General features: G+C 41.9%; 1 protein-coding gene across 3 annotated transcripts in view; it reads left to right on the top strand.

Moving 5' to 3' along the window:
• IRF2 (interferon regulatory factor 2) overlaps positions 1 to 19,253 on the top strand; it is a 39,330-nt gene that overhangs the window by 11,334 nt on the left and 8,743 nt on the right. For all 3 annotated transcript variants that reach the window (XM_054294547.1, XM_054294555.1, XM_054294563.1), the window contains exons 2-7: positions 5,407 to 5,536; positions 6,467 to 6,574; positions 10,681 to 10,780; positions 11,391 to 11,567; positions 13,534 to 13,580; positions 17,129 to 17,240. In XM_054294547.1, the coding sequence (XP_054150522.1) occupies positions 6,488 to 6,574; positions 10,681 to 10,780; positions 11,391 to 11,567; positions 13,534 to 13,580; positions 17,129 to 17,240 (523 nt within the window). In that variant the 5' untranslated portion in view covers positions 5,407 to 5,536; positions 6,467 to 6,487. The remainder of the gene's footprint in view (positions 1 to 5,406; positions 5,537 to 6,466; positions 6,575 to 10,680; positions 10,781 to 11,390; positions 11,568 to 13,533; positions 13,581 to 17,128; positions 17,241 to 19,253) is intronic.

Here is a 19,253-nt window from a genome sequence, read left to right on the forward strand (position 1 = left end):
TGCCTGCTCTCCAATTCTTGGCTTTCTGGCCTTTCTTGATGAAGTTACGTCCTTCCTGCAGGCACCAGAGTAAATAAGAGACCACCTTTCATGGCTGCAGTGAACTCTTTCTTGGTGAAGGACAGGAAGGACACAGTCTTTTCTGCTGCCACCAAAACATTAGGAAAAGCAGGAAAGATATTGCTGTGGCTACAGTATGGATCAAGGTGTTACAGCCAACACAGGAACTGGGTCTGTGGAGCAGACTGGCCATGGTGAATACTCTAATGGAGCTCACAGCAAGAGGTGCTTAGTGAGAAACAAATCTGCCAGTGTTGTCTCCCCATCTCTCCCTGTTCATCAGGGCATCACTGACAGAATAATGGTGAAGAAAAAAGAGGCACCATTACATGCAGTTAAAAGACCAGAGAGTGTAGGTTTTGCTTTCTAACTAGCTATGAGTCCAGAATGTCTATTACGGGTTTTTATGGGTTTTCTTGCTTCATTTCTAAGTGAGGATTTCACTTTGAACCTGTAACCCTTGTATCTCTAAGAATGGCAATGCCCACTTTTCCTCATTTACTTCTCTTTAATGAAGTGTTTTGCCATTGGTTCCAAAAACAGATGTAGGATAATTTGGGATTATCAGAAAGAAGGCATGTTCTGCAGCACCTGTGGTAAGATCCTCCTCCACCTCATGGCAGATAGGAAAGGTACCAGGCAGAGGTCTTGTCTCCCCACACACTGCAGGCAGGGGGAATTCAGGTGTCCACATCAAAGCAACTGAGTAAAGTGCATTTCTGCTTTCCTTTCGGTGTCAATCTCAATTTCTGAAGTATTTCTGGGCAGATGAGTCTAACAGGTTTTTTTACCTGAGAGAAGGCTCTATCCCTCTGATGAGTTTGACTTCTAAGCAGGGCTTTTCTCAGAGTACAGATGGTGAAATGTTTGAAAGCGGTATTCACAGCAGAATAGCTGAAAAAGGTGGTCATATTGCAAAATCCTATATGAAAGCAGAGTTCAGTCTGTGACCAAAGAGCAGAATTTTGCTCCAAGTACTGTTCTTTAAAAAAAGATCATGTTTCCGTGTATGCTGGAACAGTCTTGGCAGGGACACAAATACAGAACCCAGTTCTCTGAATCCTAAATTTAGCATATGGTCTCATTTCAGCATATCTCTTTGGTCACATGGGGTGATTGATGCTTTTCTTGACTGCATCAGCCTTAGTAAACAAAGGGGATGGTTTAAAAGTTTATCAGCAAAGCACAAGTAAAGATAGCTTCTCAAAAAAATAGTGTTACCCGTTCTGTATTTGCAGAGAAAAGATAAATTGATACCATGCAATGTTCTGCACATGTCCTCTGAGGAACAGATGTTTTTCCACAGCTTTGAGCAGAGGCTGTAACCTGCTTCACAAATGTGCCTCCAAGACCTTGTCCCACCATAACTTTTCACAGCTGTTAATAATATTTCCATATACTGACAAATCTTTTAACTGGGTACCTTGTGATAGGGAAAGAAGAGCTGCTTTTCCAGAGGTTTTTTGGTTTTGGGTTTTTTTTTGTTCCATAGGAATATACTTTTAAGAAAGTACCCACAGATACAGATTAGTTTGTGGTTTTGGGATAACCTTTGTGCCTTTTCAGTTATCCAGATGCTGCCAGAGTGAAACTGAAGGAAAGAGAACATCGTGTACTGCTCAGATGTAATGCCTGCCATGCCATTGCTTTCACTTTCTGTCTACAGCTGCTGTAATTCTAGTGAAGAGCTCTTCATTCTCAAAGGTTACACTTTCTGTATGGCAGGAGTGTTATCTCTGTGAAGGAAAAAACAAGTCAGACTTACTAGAATGTTCTTGCGGTGAGTAGGGAGGGACTACACGCTCTTTATCAATCATTATGGAGTGAAAATATGTGTACGTGCATATTGCAACCAGTTTATACCTTGTTGGGGAGTAGCCTTCACCGTGTTCTTGAAGTTTCTCATTGCAAAAAATAGGCTGAACTGACCACAGGACTAGCAGGAATAGTGCAGTAATTAAAGCTTCAAAGAACATCAGAATAATCCCTCCATAAACTGTGGTGGCAGCCAATCCATGGGCCATGCTTCTTGTGTGGGAATGGCTCTTCACAGGTTCCCAGTGGGCTCCCCCTCTATGCAAATCCCAGTGAGCTGGGGCTGATGTCTTGTGCACTTGCCACTGGTTTGGGAATAATTTTATTGATGTCTTCATGTCCATTGATGTATTTAAGCTCCCACCTCTGAAACAGCAAATGCCCCTGACTGTAGTCCCCTCTAATATTAAGACAAGTGGTTAAAATAGAGCAAGAAAAGGAAATTAATTTCTGGAGCTACCAGTCTTAATACATTTTTAGGAGGCACGATTAAAAATACTGATTTTTGAAGACTGGCTGTCATTACTAAGAATGCCTTACTAAGAATTGTAGAGTGATATCCTAGCAGGTAGTCTTACTTACAGTGCTTAAATGAGCTCCTCTTTTCAGATAGAGTGAAAAAAGCTTTCTGAGGTCCCATCTGCAGTTAACTGTGTTTCTTGGTGATTAGTCTTCCTTTCCTCCACCATGAGAAACCAGAAGAAAAAACAAACAGGAATTATTATCAACATAGTGCCAGAAAGACTTCAAGTTTGTGTCTCTGGGAATATTAATAATTTTCCTGTGAAGCCTGCTAAGTTCCTGGACTTCTTCAGAAGGCTGACAAGGGAAAGAGTAGCATTAGCATGCAGCAAAACTGGGATGGGACTGAAGGGTGATGGAGTACAAGGTGCTTCTTTGCCACTGGAGGAGCTGGTGCTGCACCTCCCCTCTGCTCCTTCCTTCCTCCCAGCTGGCTCTGCTCCTCTCCCTGCCTCCATCCATGGTCTCTGTGGAGTGGAGGAGGATGGTGCCAAGTGACCCAAGGCAGGCATTAAGCCATTTCTCTCCTGGTTAACCAGAGGGTGAAGGTTCAGGCAGCCAAAAGTAACCAGGCTTCTGGAGAGGTTTGCTTAGGCCAGCAGATGGGTACCCACAGCTCAGGAGATCATGGCAGCAGTGAAGCCAGCGGCACCTGGATGCCTTGGCAGCTCTGAAAAATATTGTTAGGTACGCACTTGCTGCAGGTACAAAAAATTCAACAGCTGTATGTAGCTTCTTCTAAGTGTGAATGTGCAGGGGAAGTGCACCATTGAGGCTGACCAGGAGTGGGAAATAGGTGAGTAAGTGCATCTGGTTTTACAGCCAGCTCCAGATTATAAATGTTGATGTTTTGTTATCCTTAAAAGGATTGACTGTTTCTACTTTTTTTCTTTCAGCTGGGTAAACACTGGAGAGAGGCTGGCAAGGAACTTGGCATACCTGCTGTTTTGTAGGGCTTACCTTAGTTTCTGACTTTGTAGGTTTGTTTAATAATTGATATATCCTGATGGATGGTGAAGCTGGCGTGGTGTTAGGCAATGGCCCCTGAAACTTTACATGTATTTGCTGCCCATTTTGGAGCATTTCAAATGTCTTTACAAACTGGAATGATTCTTAAAGTCAGGTGATTTAATCTGTACTCACTGAAAGATGGACTCCAGATCCTCCCACCTGGAGTCAGTGAAATAAGGCTTCAAGTGCACCCAGTAATGCCATTTATGGACAGACAGGAGCTACTTTTAAGGGACTGCAGATGCTGATGTTGCTTTCTGTACAAATAAATCATGCATTTGACAGCCCTGGATGGAGATAAGGCACCTTCATTTCCCACAGGCAATTACTGGGTAGAGTTGACTTGGTATTTTCATCAAAAGAATCTTGTTAACATGCAACTGATAAAAACCCTGCTACATTTTAGCACCATTGTGGTCATTGCTGTCCTGAGACAGATAGGTCTGGGAATGTCTTCTGATGCCATCCAGCTTTATTTTCATCAGCATATGCTCTTAAAGGAGCATGGGTTAGGGAATGTGTTTTGATGAGCAGAAGCACAGCTCTGCTTGCTCCTTTGTGAAGGACATAACTCCAGAAGATTCTCTCTGTTCCCTCCAGCTGAACATCATTGTGGATTATTTTTACCTGGGTTTGAATTTACTTTCAGATGAACAGGTCTTGGGAGCCACTCCTCTCTTCTCACAAGCCAAACTTCTCCCCTGATTACCTGGGATTAATTTGTCTTGGTGTGGGTGATGGATGGGAAGGTGTGTGTTGACAGCTGCAGTTGCTAATCCCAGAGGAATCCCAGGGTGACAAAAAGGAGATGAGCACCTCTCAGCAGCATCTAGAGAGGAGCAGCTGGGGAAGCCTGCAGGGATGTGGGAGGGAAAAGACAGGTTGGCTCAACTCTGCCATTTTGGCAAGACTGGCTTCCTTGTGGTAGCAATTGTTGGCAGCTTTCTCATTTCCTGAGATGTATTGCTTTTGTACAAAGGCAGCTTCTGTTTCTTCCATGTTGCCTGTCCCAAGTGGGATCCATTGCTGCTGCTTTCAAGATTACTTTTTTGCCTTCTGTCTAAGTTGTTCATTCAGATGGGCTTGAAATTTGTCTTAGGGGCTCATTACCCAGAAGATGAGTCCGACTGCTAAATGGGAACATTTATATTGAGTGTTGAACCTCATGCACAGTGTTTCCAGGAATTGTCTCAAAGTGCATGCATACTCAAAGATACCTTACAAAGAAATGCATCTGTTGTAGATAATTGTTTCTTCCTTGTCAGACAAATAAAAATTTGCTCATGTTTTTAGTACATTGCCATTTGCATTTTTTAGCTTTGACTCAAACTGTAGTAGGGGAAGATGGTAGAGATCTCCTGTGCACATTCTGCAACCTGGATGAGGATTGTTGGTTCCAAGGGGAGGGGGGAGTGCAGTGGCTATTTGCCACCAATCTGGGGGCTAAAAAAGTTGAACCCACATCACCCTTGCCCAGAAAAGAGCTTCCCTCTTACACAGAGAGGGGATATGCACAAGGGCTTGTCTGCTGTTCGATTCCTGGGGCTGGCTGTTTTTTCATATCTGAAATGAACCTGAAAGGGAGCTGAGCAGTTGCAGCTGTTTCCTGAGCTATTTTAGAAAATGGTAGTTTACTGCAAGAGGCTGCAGCTGAAGCGTGAGTGACCAGCTCCACAGAGTAGTAAACAAAATACTAGTATGTTTGCTGAGAGATTAGTGTGAGCATGGCTGCTGGTAAATTCTCTGAACACATCAAAGAATCTTATTGTTACATTCAGATTTTAATTCCTTGTTAGTTTCAAGGAAATACATGTCCTCAGAGCAATGAGAGGAAACTTTGAACATTTTTCTTCCTCTTGTGCTGGGTGTGGGCTTGGTACTGCCTAATTGTTAGTCTGTCCCATGCCTGTACTCCCATAGGAAGTGAGAACAAACCCATTTACATTTGTGCCATTCCTGCGTGCTTTCAAATTTTTCTTTCTCTTTTTTATTTTTAAGATCAAAGGTGACAAGAACAGTGGAGCAGAGAAGTTACGAATGATGCAGAGAACACAGATGTGAAGAGCAAAAGAGAGAGGAAGGAGCTGAGCCCAGTGCAGAGGGGGCAAGGAGAAGCAGCAGCCTAAATGCAAGTACTTGAATGTGGAAATGATGGGTTCCAGGGTGCTTAACAGGCATTTAATGTGGTGCTTTAATCTGCACCTAGTGCCAGTTGGTTAATGTTTTTAAAATTTTCTGCCTCAGGTTCAAGACTTTGGACTCTTATGTCAATAATTTACAGCTCTAAACAGGGAAGTGGCATTGAGGTCACGTGGGCATGTGTGTGAGAGAGAGAGAGAGAGAAAAAGAAGTCAGTTTAAGTCTTAACTGGATAATAAAAGGTGGCATAGTGTAGTTGAGGGGTGTGTGAAGAACTCACTTCATATCTGAACAGCATTGAAATGTAAAATAACAGCTAAAAATCAGTGAGTGGATTGATCAGAGAAAGCTGGAGGGAGGGAGTCAAACTACTCAGCTAGAAACAAAGTGGTCTGCTAAATTGCTGTGATGTAAAATGTAACTTTATTAATTCCAGTCAAGTTCATGGGACTGAAACTGCCATTTGAAAGCCCTTTCATTAGCAGAAGCATCATTTTAGCTAGTACAATGATGCCTCCTGCATGTGTTATTTTTTCGTTACATATTTTTTCCTTGGCAAAATAAGGTCTGCAAATGCAGGTATGTGGACTGAAAAGTGGTGTCTCCAAGAGTGTAAGTGTTTTTCTTTGTGACTTCTGGTATCCCACCTGTATCAGCAGACAAACTTTTGCTGATATTCTATGTCATCTTCAGATGAAGGTTTTCCTAATGCAAGTGTACCAGAAGAATATTTTCTGCCATAAAGGAGACTTCATCTAAGTTGCTTTTAGGGGAGGCTCACACACAGAGCTACAATAATGTTTACATTTACCATCTCTCAGTGCCTGCAAAGCTGTAATAAGTGTAGTGTGCAGAGGTGGGGGAGCTGCCTGGGAGTTCTGCCTGGCAAACAAGTAACCTTGTCCCTTGTTCCCTGCAGCTCCTTCCCAGGTGGGTGACAATGCCTGTCGAAAGGATGCGGATGCGGCCCTGGCTGGAAGAACAAATCAACTCCAACAGAATACCGGGGCTGAAATGGCTAAATAAGGTAAGGGGGGGTGCGTGCATGTGCTGAAGGGGAACTTGATAGCAGTGGCTGAGGTCTGCATAGGTAAATGAGCTCATTCCTGGTTTTCAAAGGGGTGACAGGGAGGAAGGGCAAAGCTGAATGCTTCCTGCTGAACCTGTTCCTCCAGTCTCGCCTGCCAGATCTGAAGTGTCCTGCTTTGGCCTGGTGGATTTGTGGCTCATTTAAAAGAATTTTCCAACTCTTTGTTGTTGAAGTGAGTGTTTCTGGAGACTCTGCTTGGACTTTATTTTTAACCTGGGAACACATTGTTCAACAAGTAGCATCAGAGGGATGTGTTCAAAATACTCTTCTGTGCTAGACTCTGAGTTGAATTAACTGCTGTTTCAGACTTGTGTGACTTCTCTGACACTTCTCAACTTGAGAGAAAATAGGGTGACTTTTCCCCTGTCTGACTCAAACCTAATATCTCTGGTCCTGAGCTCTTACTAAGTGCTGAAGACACTTTGAGAGTGCAATCAAGAACTCAAAAATGTCAGTGCCCAATTTGAATTTATTACGATTGGTTAAGTAATATCTAGGAGTGTATTTGAGACTTTGAATAGTAATGAATTGTGGAAATGTGGCATGCTTTCTGCACTGTGCAGGAGAGCAATTCACCACACTGAAGAGCATGAACCTGTTTTTGCTACAGAAGCTGCTTTATTATCAGAATGGATGGAAATGCACAAAATCAGGGGCAGAAACATAGGAACTGCCTGTCTGGTTAAGTGACTAGGACAAATAGTCTGGTATCCTCCCTATAGAAGTAGTAGCTGTGGTACTCAGGTGCTCATTTTTAAAGTTGAAAGATGACAATTGAAATTGCTACCTTTTCTTTCATCTTTCAAAGCTAGAAATGCTCATGACTGAAATTATAAGGAGTGCTTTAAATTTCATCTATGAACCTTGTTTCTCAGTAATTTCCTGCATCAGTGAGTCTCATGCTGTGGCTGGGTAAATAAATATTGCTTTATCCATTCCCTAGTTAGCTGCACTGTGAATTTGAGTAGGTCCTTGATCTTGCATAATGGGGTCATAGCTGAAGAGGAGACAGGTTTTTACTGTTGTCTTTGTAATTTGAGTCCGATGTTCGGGTCCTTCTCCTTGAATATCTCTATTTTGGTGTTAAGTTTCCTACTGACAGTCTGTGTCTGCTGTCCTTTGCTGGGTGTTCTTGCCTAATCCTGAAATAATTTCTCTGCCTTGAGGTTTATTAAACTCTGATTCTCCACTTCTACCCTCTGATTTGGCATCAGCCTGGATTGTCTTTACTATGCTCAACAAGAAAATTGCACTTCTGAGCATTTCTGTTAAAAAATGTTTGCACATTCATACCAACAACTGATCATTAAACCAAAAATATTTCTATTTTTGCTTTAAATCCTGACCATAAACAAAGCTATGCATGGAATCATTGAAGTGTCACGTGTATCACAGCCTGTTCTATACTCACAGAATCAACTTCATAGGCTGTAGTGTTTTAATCAGAGTTTGGTAAAGGATAGTTCACAGTTTAGATAAGAAGGTGTGTCAGATAATCAAGAGAATGAAACTCATGTGTGTGCACAGCTTTTAAGGAAATAAGGTTTAAATATGAAAGAAATTATTACCATTCTGGGTTGTCATTGGCTGTCTGTTCTTGGGGACTTTTTCTGAACTGAAGAAAGAATTAAACCTCTCTCAATTAGAAATGACAAATCAGGTACAGGTGACACATAATTCTTTCCCCTACTGTCAGTTCATCATTATACCTCCAGAACAAGCCCCTCCTTACAGGGCTTAAAGCATAAATACTTATGGACCTCTTTGGTGAAATTGTTGTCCTTCTGAGTGGCATGAAGGAGGAAGGGAATTTCTTTACTTTTCCAGAGAGACAAAACTGGGAGCTGTGAATGAAACAACATCGTTCAGCAAAAGGGATGTGAGAGGGGGAGTGTGAGAGGTCAGTGTTCCTCTGAACACTGGAAACAGAAACACCTGAGCTGTCACAGAGTATGTGACAGAATAAAATGTGTATTATAAAATTGTAATACACATAGCTTCTGTGATTTTGTAATTTGTGTTATAATTTCATATAATTATTGTGCTTCAATACATCTGGGATTGGGAAGAACTTTCTGTAATGAGCAGAAGCACTGTAATGACCACTTAGACTGCTGTTGAGTGTCCTTGCAGCTTCTTTTGAAGCAGTGAGTACAGTTGATGATGACAGGATGCTATGTCTGGAGTCTTGTTCAGTCTGCTAGGTTTTGAATTATCATATCATCTATTTTAATCTGATCTATTCTTAAAGTTCTTGTTGATAGAAACTGTTTTCTGTTGAAGTGATGATTTTTTTTCCCATGCTTATTATAGTCTATGAAGAGTAAAGGCAGGGAAGCTTATTCTAGGTCTAGATGAATGCAGTAGTGTTGTGGACCCCAAACAGTGGCTTTGAGGCTTTCTTTTGACTGCTTTGAGTTGGGGAAAGAAGTATCTGTGTTGATGATTTACTTATACGTAGAGGGAAGAGTAAAGAGGCAAAAGACACGTGACAGAAATGATGTAACTACATTAAGAGGAGTATTGAGTGTGAGGTCTTGAGGGGAGTGAGAAACATGTTAAATAATTGTTTGCACCAAATTAAAGATGAAGCCAAGCAAGAAGGGAAAAATGCAATTCTGAACAAGCAAATATGACAGAAAGGATTAAAGACGAGTTGAAGGACAAAAGGCAGGCTCAGGAGAAGAAAAGATCACATGGAAGGAAGGGAAATAAACCTAGCCTTGGCATGAGTGAAATATTAACCAGACAGTCAGGAAAGAAAAGTGGTTGTTGGGGGAAGGGGAAAGGGTGAAGGATTCATCTCACCCAGCCAGATATCTACAATACAGTCATTTAAGTGAGAGCTGCCTGTCTAGAGTTGTATGTAGTCAGTAGAGAGAAATAAGTTCTTTTAGGGTGAAATTCAGGCAGCATAGCTCAGGTGGCTGCTGCAGGAGGAGGGTGCATTTTGCCCTGGAAGTACTTTTCTCTTCAGAGACTGATAATTGGATGTGAACCTGCAGTGACAGTTTATAGTGCAAGATGTCTGCATGTGAAGCCAGATAAGTATTCTTCCCAACAGGGGAGGAAAAAACAAGTGTTGTGGAACAAGCTCAGTTTGTATGGCTTTGCAGAAAACAGCATGAAGAGTTCTGAAGCAGCCCTCTAGTCAGGACAAAGGAATTCATTACCATGTTGTATGACATAAAAGCACATCTGATCCAGCATCCTTCTGGCCCAGTATCCTGTGTGCTAAGTGCTTGTGGAAGGAGTGTAGGAAACACGTTATTCAAGCTCTGAAAATCATTGGGCCCCCAGAGCTGGAGCTACATGCTAAAACTATCATCTTTAATAGTTGCCAGGGATCTTCCATGATCCTTGAGGAATGATTATACTGACACCATGTAAGATATGCCCTGATTTAGCTGTGTGTTAAAAAACCAAATTTTTAAAAAACCTTCCTTTGCATTTTTTAAGTGCACTTTTCTTTGGTCTAAAGTTTCTGAACTAAAATGTGTTTAGGTATCTTCAATGCACTTCTTCATGAGTGTCACTTCACATGAATATCTGGTTTTTTTAACCTCACTGGAGAGATGTCTACTGCTGATATATTCTTTTTCTTGGCATACAAATTTGCAAGATCTCTTTTCTTTACCATACTAGTATTTATTGGCTGAATTCTAAATCCTTGATTTTGCTCTTTTCCTATGGTTGTTTTGTTTCAGATCTATTTTTGCTAACCATAAAAGTGTCTGTGGTGACAAAACTACCCTTTGTATGAAAGCTTAGAAATATGTAGCACTGCATGTTTGTTCCATGTGTCAGCTCGGAAAGCTGCCAGGCTCATCTTCCGTGGAGTGGTTTCTGAGTATTTCATACACTTGGACTCTGTTCTGCTTTGGTGATGCCAGTGGATATTTTCCTGCTGATTTCAGTGATACTAGAAGGGAGCAAAACACTTGGAGATGCTGAAACTGTGCTTATAAATTAGTGACTTAAAATCATCAGAAGATTCCTCAAGTCTATCAGTGTTGGCATTTCCTGTTTGTTTTCCCTTCCAGGAGAAGAAGATTTTTCAGATTCCCTGGATGCATGCCGCAAGACATGGTTGGGATGTTGAAAAAGATGCTCCCTTATTTAGAAACTGGGCAATTCACACAGGTATTGGAACTCTCTTTTTACAGGACAGATTTTCACATTGTTTTCCCTTTTAAAGTTACATTTTCCTTCTTTCTTTTCTTTGCTTTTATTAATACAGAGAATGAACTTAAGTTTCCAGATTTGTGGGAGGCTAAGTGTTTTTTCAAGGCCTATGATACTCTCTAGCTTAATTGAAGTGCCATAACTCATTTGCATTGAGGAACACAGTAAAACTTAATTGATTTAAATGTTAGCAATTGGGTTCAAAACTGTCAGGAGTAGAGCACAGTCAGCACTTTGTAGACATAGGCCTTTAGGCATTTTATGCCTTTCTATGGATTTGAACCTGACATAATAAAAGTAAATGCTGTGCAAGCTTTTCCATGTTGTTATGGAGTCACATCAGATCTGCAGTGCCCTGGGTCTTTCTTGAGCACAAACCATTCATCATCTGTTCTAGAAATGTGCATGAGAATGAGATCACAGCACTCTCTTGCAACCTCAGCTATTGTTAGAATGCTTGCCATGGGAACCAAAGGCTGATACCTTGAAGCTAACCTGTGCTGTTATTAATTTGCCTCAAATCTTGAATCACGTGTCATATGTGCCTAACTTTTCTTTTCTTGCTCAGGGAAATACCAGTCAGGAGTAGATAAACCTGATCCAAAGACATGGAAGGCAAACTTCCGCTGTGCTATGAACTCCCTGCCTGACATAGAAGAAGTGAAGGACAAAAGCATAAAGAAAGGAAACAATGCCTTCAGGGTGTACAGGATGCTGCCCTTATCTGAAAGACCTTCCAAAAAAGGTACAGGGGAGAGCTTGTCAACATGAAATGCTCTTGAGGGCATTGTGTTGAGAAAAACACCTGCTGCAGGTAGCTCAGTATGCAACAAGCCACCAATGCAAGCTGCACATGGTGCCCTGGCTGGCTGGGAAATGACTGAAACTTAGGAACACCTGTATGAAAAATGGGCTGCATTCAGAAGAGAGGATCAATGAGTTGTGATACCCCCAAGCTGTTGATATTTGTCTGTTAAAGCTGCTGGAGTGTGTTCAGAATCTAGTCCTGGGTCTCCTTAGTCAAGGAATGTGATTAGGGGGTATTAGAGCTCAACGCATTGAACTCAGTAGGGATCATTCAGAATATGGTGGCAGACATTTTGGTATCTTTTTTCAAGCAAGGGTACAATTAAACTGGCTCTGTCTTGAGAGCAGTACACTCAGAACACTAAACCACGAAACCACATTGTTAGTTACAAAGACCGTGGAAAACCAAGCCACAGAGCACAATAACACTGAAATGGGAAATCATCTGAATCCCCAAATTTAGGAATTAAATCTCCTGCCTGCCAGGAGAAGGCCTAACCACCAGGTCAATCTCATGAGTATTTGGTTTCTTTCAAAGTAGAAACATTGCTTTATTTAGGTCTCATTAGCTTTCATATGGCTTCCTTACTGGTTTATGCAGTAGAACAACGGTTTCCTTAGTCCTCTGGTATCCTGTGTCATCTGGAATTTTGGATGAAAAGATAACCTGCAAACCAGACACAAGGTGTTCCTCTAAAATCCAATTCAGTTCACCTGTAGCTACAGTTTGCTACTTTCTTAGATTGAGAAGTGAAAAGCAGATTTTCAGTTTAAGGTCAGTGTGACTGGAAATTATGAACCATGGCATTTTTGGGCAGAATCATACTGTGAAAGGAAGATCAATGTGCAAAAGGTAGAACGTTTATCTTGAAACTGTTTCCAGTCTCTTGTCAATAGTGTATTTTATATGTTTAAACACATTCCCCTGGACCATAACATGTCTCTTGGCAGTAGATTCCTGAAGGAGCTACAAAAGTTCATCTTTAAAGCTGAGATTCTGGGAACAGGGGCTGTAGCAGGAGAAGATTCTGCAGAAAGTCCAGTTACTGTAAAACCCTGAGATAGTTTGGACCTCACATATATTTTCACATGCCCTTTTTTTGTGTCATGTGCTAAACATTTGTGGGAGCAAAAGAATCTGGCTGCAAACATTTCTAATTTTCTGTGGTATCATGTAGTAGAGATGGGAGAAGCTCCTGGGACATGTCTGTGCTGACACTGGGGCACAGCTGAGCTTGCACCAGCAAGTCTGAGCTTCTGCATCAGATCAGAGCAGGGGCAGCAGCACTAGGGTCTGCCAAGGTGCATGACATTTTGTGAAGGTCACATGCAGTATGGTTTTTGGGATTCCCAAGCCCATCATGATTGCATACACCACCACTCTTGCATGAATTGTATTTCCTTACCAGGCTGCAGCTATTTACAAAAATATTGGTTGAAGTTTATTGTGATCTCTTTTCACATTAAATCAATTAACAATCTCCCTTTTCCTGTAGCTACAGAGAGAGCATCAGAAATGTGATGAGGCATATATTTTGATTTTTCTTCCCCTTAAGAATATTTTTCTCCCCCCCCCCCCCTTTTAAAACAGGTCTTGTGTTTTAATTTGTCATTCTTCCATATTTTCACTTTGGTTTTTTGACTGCGGTTGCTTTCCTTGGTCCCATAGTGGTTCTCTTTTGTAGCCTTTTAAAAAAGAAACACAAAGCCAGCAATTCAAGGTGAATTTTTTGCTGCCCAGGCCTTAAGAGAAGGGTAAAATTAGGCAAAATGTGTTCTCCCTTAGCTAGGAAGTCGTGCTATTTTGAGGCTCATTTTGGGGCTATTTGTTGGTGAATATAGAAAGTGTGAAGGATAACTCATGGCACACAGGACTTTATGAAATCTCCCTTCTGTTGTTGCAGGAAAAAAGACGAAATCTGAGAAGGATGACAAATTCAAACAGATTAAGGTAAGAAGTGTCTGTTTAATGGTGCAAGAGCTTGTGAATACAATCTGTTGCAGATATTTTTTAACAGCCCCAACAGTATATTGTGGTGGGTACTTGCAAATGCTTGTGGTTTGGTTAAGTAACTACAGTTACCCGGGATGTTTGGGGTTGTTTTTTCTGAAATGTGAAGGCTGTTAAAGCCGTCACTTACGTCATCAATGGACACAGCCCTTGTGTTACAATGCCTGGAGGTTGGAAAACTGGCAGTCTCAGCAATACATTTGCCATTTGTTTGTCTCTGTAAGGAGAAATACAGTAATTAGGGAAGGAATGCTTCTGAACAATAGAGCTACCTTTTGGAGCAATTAATTTCTGTGTGTAAAGCACTGGAAATGCATTTTCATTTAGGCAAGGGTCAGAGCTGCACTTTGTGCTCGTGTTTTGTCAGTTAGAAGGCCTCAGCTGTAAAGCTCTTCACTTGCAGCCTGAGATTTCTGCTCGTTCAGAGCGTGGGCCCAGACTGATGTCTGCCCTCCCTGTGAGGCATGGTGTTTCCTAGCTTTCACACCTCTGCCAAGGGCCTCTGCGAGGTGGTCAGTATTACACACCAGCAGGAGACAGTCCACCTTCAAATTTGTAACAAAAAAGCAAATCTCAGAGATTTCAGACTCAGCTTTCAGTAAAATTGGTGTCCTTGGTCTGTGTGTAGCAGCTGTGTCTACAGTGCAAGGGCAGCTTGGTCCCCTGCTGCTCACCTGTGAAGGGCTGTGCCACCCATGCCTGGGTTCAGGCTCTGCAGGCTCTGGCCAGGAGATTCTCTGGGCCAGGTGAACCCAGAAATGTGAGGAAAAGTCTCCACTGAAAGGGTTTGGAAAGCAGGTGCTGCCACAGCAGTTGTGACTTGTGCACTTACATGTCAGAATGCTATGACTTTTAAATTGTCATAAAAGAACCACTTTGTAACTATCCTGTTCCTGTGTGGCTCTTACAGCCACATGTGCTTGCTATCAAGTGACTCTGATGGTAGCTGATGTTCAGAGGGGGGCAGTAAAACTGCTTTGGTCAGAGCAGAGCAGTGTGCCAGCACATACACCTACCTACCAGTGATACCTACTGCTAGTTCTTGTGCTCTGAGCTGGTGCCAGGTAGTTCCCCCATTGTGACAGAAATGGGTGTCACAGGTGTTCCCCCATTGTGACAGAAATGGGTGTCACAGGTGTTCCCCCATTGTGACAGAAATGTGCAGTGGCTAGTCTGGATTTGAAGAGGTGCTATTCCTGTACTCAGCCACTCTTAGGCTGACTGTTGGATGCTGAAGGCTCTAGTAGTGAAGAAGGGTAGTAGGTGAATTAAAGCAAATGCACATTTCTGAGCATGAAAGCTTGTTATAATTGCTTTGCTTGGTGATGAGAATTCCTGAGGTCTAAGTTGTATCTTTTGAATTGAATGCCTTACAGTTACCATGAAAATTTTTTTTTAGTGGAACCCAGTGGGAGGTTACTCCACACTTTGCCTGGTAACTGCAGTGGGGTGGTAGCAGCAGAGGGAGAAGCTGAGAATCTGAGCACAGATCTGCAAAGGGACTTCAGCATAGCAAGAGCCTTGCAGTGAGCTTCCCATTGTTGCCACTGCTGGACCCTGTGGGCACCCACAGCAATTGCTGGTGGGCTGAGCTTGAGCACAGTGCTCAGGGCAGTCACTGCTTATCCCTGTGCCTGTGAGAGTGTTGGGCCTTACCAAATCCCTGCTCCACCTTAGCAAAGGGGCAAGCAAATCTCCCACCCCACAGGTAGATCTCCTGTCACTGGGCTTTTGGGCAAACAGAGTCTGTCATTGCAATTCATTAAATTCTTTTAAAATGAATTCTCAACAATGGGAAGGAAAGGGAAATGTCAGAGCAGCCCAGATAAAACCAGTCTCTTTTGAAACAAAGAACTGAACTGAGGCTTAATTTCTACCTTATCCTAGATGTATCCTTTAGACCATGCAGTTCCACATTGAGAGTTATTTTTAAAATCCTAGTGACAGCTTTCTCCATGCATCCGGCTTAGGGTAGACATCTGAACACTCAAAATTTAGGTGATTTAACACCAACTGTGCCAGTATCCAAGTCTCTTTGTGGATCTGGCACCATCACCTGAGTTCTAAGATGCATATTTGTTTCTGAAGCTTGAAAGGGGCTACTAAATAAACTTGTCAGTAATCAAGCCTCAGTAAAGTTGAGCAAGTGCTGCCTGCACAGTGTTTCCATGGGGGCTGCTGAGTTTGCTGTGAATTAAAGCAAACAGCACCAGATACTCAGGGCTCCAGAGTGCAGCCCTAACCTATCTTTGCAGTTGTGACCCTCAATGGATCAATAGCAGCTAATTTTATCTTTTCAAGCTCTCCAAGTCTTTGACCTGTAGGGCAGCAGAACTGGTGCATCTCATCAAAGACCTAGTTGCCATTAACATTTAACTCTCCACCCTTCTGATGTGCCAGGAATGCTGTGACAGGGTGCTGTTTGCCTTGCTTTAGTGTCTGGGGAGGTGCTTGTGTGGAAGTGACAATTCTTTTTGAGTAGATCACCATCACAGCATGTGACATCCAGGAAAAAACCTACCACAGTGCCCCCCAGTATTTTGTCCCAAAGATAACAGTTCAGCAGTACTGGAATGGGCTGGCACTGCAGGCCCTGAGGCTTACCTTTGCCTGCCTTTGCTGAAATGCTTTAGAGCAGTGAAAATGAGCACGGTGTGGACAGCTCTGCACCTCTCTGTGGGTGTCTCTGGCTCAGCAAGCAGGGGACAACTTGCAGCCTTGCAGGGCTGGTAGAGTAAGAACAGAAGACTTTAGACATTGTAACCAATAAACATGTGAGAGTCAATAGTGGGGAGGAAGTTGCACATGTAGAATAATCCTTTTAAAGAAATCCTGAGTTAATGGAATTAATTTTTTGGTGTCTACCCTGAAGGGATTTTTTTAGATTCCCGCTTGAGTGTATCAGGCTTACAGAGAGGCATCTTGTGGAAAGCTCAGTCTGTGTAGAACAGGTGGTGTTTTCCAAATGCTGTTGCCCTGTGGTAATGTTTATGATGTGATCTAAAAGGCTGTATTTAGTGTAAACACTTTGGTTTGCTTTCAGGCTTGCTGTAGAGAAAAATTAAGGCTAGAATTTAGTAATTGCTGTACAGAAACTAAGACTTCCTTTTAGAGAGTGCAAAGAGAGCATATTTGGAAGGGACTGAGGATGAATATTAAATAGAGTACTGTTTTAAAGCAATGTTTCTTCCTTGTTTGTTTCAAATGTTAATCTCTTGTAGTAAATAGCTTGCTGCTTCCTTGCTCTCTGAAGGCTTACTCTAAATTTGAAGATTAAAAATAGCTTTCCTTTCAAAGCACAAGATTTGGAAATGAATTAGTCCCAGTCTTCTCCTCAGAGAGGTATTTGTTCTAAGACAGTGTCCTGCAGAGAGCAGGGGGTATATGGCAGGCAGAGGTGATGGGATTTATTACCATCTCAGAACAAAGAGATAAGCCATCTCCTAAAATAAAGTAATCTTGACCCAACTGTACTGTTTTCATTCTAGCAAGAGCCAGTTGAATCATCTTTTGGGATGAATGGGCTAAATGCTGTCACTTCTGACTATTTCCTGTCCTCCAGTATAAAAAATGAAGTTGACAGTACAGTGAACTTTGTAGGTAAGTACTCCTATGCTTTTTTACATACTAAGTACACAGATGACTTCAAAAACCCTTCTGGTCTGCCAGACTTATCTTTCCATCAGCATTTTGCACTTCAGGGAATGCCACAGTTGCAGTCAGGTAGACCCATTTCTCAGCAGCCTAGGCCATGCAAGATTGTGGTTGCAGGCCAGCCCCACCATTTGCAGAGACAGTGAGCAGTACTGGGCCACTGAGAGGGTTCCCTTGAGAGTAAAGCACTTCCAGGCACTCTTAGCTGGCTTCTCATGGTGGGGACTTATTCCATAGGATAGTCCTGAGCCACGAAGAGGCTGTAGCCAATGTCACATGGAAGTTAAATTGCAATCAGATGGCAGTTCCCCTTTGCTGAAAGCAGAGGTTTGTATAGAATACAATTTTATTTGGGTGTTCAAACCAGCAGGCAAAATGTAGAAACTTGGTTCTTTTCACTGACACCTCAGTAGCAGAGATAGTTCTTAACATCACTGAGCTAACAAAAAGGATCATCAAAGGCTGCATTTAGAAACCAGTACATTAGAAATCAGCTGTCATCTCAGCACGTGAATAATTGGTCCTCAGTAGAATAATTGGACTGGGCTTTTGACAGTTCTTTTCTGGCTAAGGTTGTCATTGCAGCAAGAGCTCCTAACAGTATGACCCACATACCATTTTGTCTAGAATTCCATTTTTAAATATGACAAATATGTTAGTATTCTGCTTGGAAAGACGGCAGAAATCATGTGCAGTGACTATTTTTGATCCCCATTTCTTAGGTCACAGGGCTTTGCATAGTCATTCCCCTGAAGTATTTGTGTGGCTGAGGAGTTTGTGAGTAGTTTTGCTCTCTTTATGGTACTTCATTTAAGCAGCTGTTGCTTTGTAAGAGTATTAGAACATGCTCCTACTGTTATAGCTTGAAGGAGTAGCACCATAGTGCTATTAGTGCTTCCTGTTCACTGACTGAGGATCAGGCAGGAAACTGTCACCCAGTGTTGTTTAATTATTGAAATGTGAGGTGTGCTGCTTATCCAGACTGGAGAAAGAAGCTGTTATTTAGGATTGCAGGAAGGATTTTAATGTAAACAGAGAGGAAAAGGTAAAATAGAATTGTTCTGCAGAAAGACAAGAAATCAGCCAGAGTGGATGAAAGGCAAACAGCACCTGCAGAGTTTCTGCCATAGGTGCAGCTCACTGGAAACTGTGGCATATTGCTCAAGTGAGCAGTAGTTTTTGCTGTGCATTTTATCTCTCAGGGTGGGTTAGAATTTGTCAGGTATTGAGGAAAGAGATAAAACAGTGCAGATGGCCTGCTCATTCCCTGAGTGGCTTGCGCAATATCAGTCTCTCCCAGATAAAAAATTAACTGTGTGTGCTCTTGCACCACTCTCACCACACTCAATAAAAGCTGATTGTTTCAGAACCAGGAAAGGTGAAATAAAGGTGAAACAAAATATCTGAAACATAATTATACTAATTGTAATGATCAACTTTTAAAAAGTCTATCCGGTATGTATGTAATTTTCTTTATGCTGGCTTTGTTTCTTAAAATACACATCTAAGTTTTGAAGGTTTTCCAGTGGTAACCTGGCACTTCACAAAGCAAACTAATATGCAGCTTTTCCCTGGGAAAAATACCTGTCACTTTTCTTTTTCAAAAAGCCCTGTCTAAGGATAGAATGCTGTAGCGGATTGTGTGTATAGACATGTGCATTCATGTTTATTTATCTCAGTTCATCAAGGAATAGATGCTATCTTTTGACTTTTTCAAATTTAATAATTAGTATATTCAGGTTACTTAACTGAAAACTTGCAAGATCTGTTGTATTTCATTGCCTACGTGTTTTTCCCCTCATGGGTCAAGAAAAAAAATGGACCGTTTGAACAACACAGTGTTGTGTTTGTACAGAATTTAGCCCTTTGTTCCTTGTGAAGCTTTATGTTCAGTGAAAGAATATCTATAGTCTTTCTCTTGGGTAACCATGGTTTCAGGTTAGCCATCCTCTGAGATGG

This window comes from Melozone crissalis, unplaced genomic scaffold, assembly GCF_028551555.1.
Source record: "Melozone crissalis strain CALT ecotype California unplaced genomic scaffold, PUWL_Pcris_2 ptg000006l_1, whole genome shotgun sequence".
Lineage (NCBI taxonomy): Eukaryota > Metazoa > Chordata > Aves > Passeriformes > Passerellidae > Melozone > Melozone crissalis.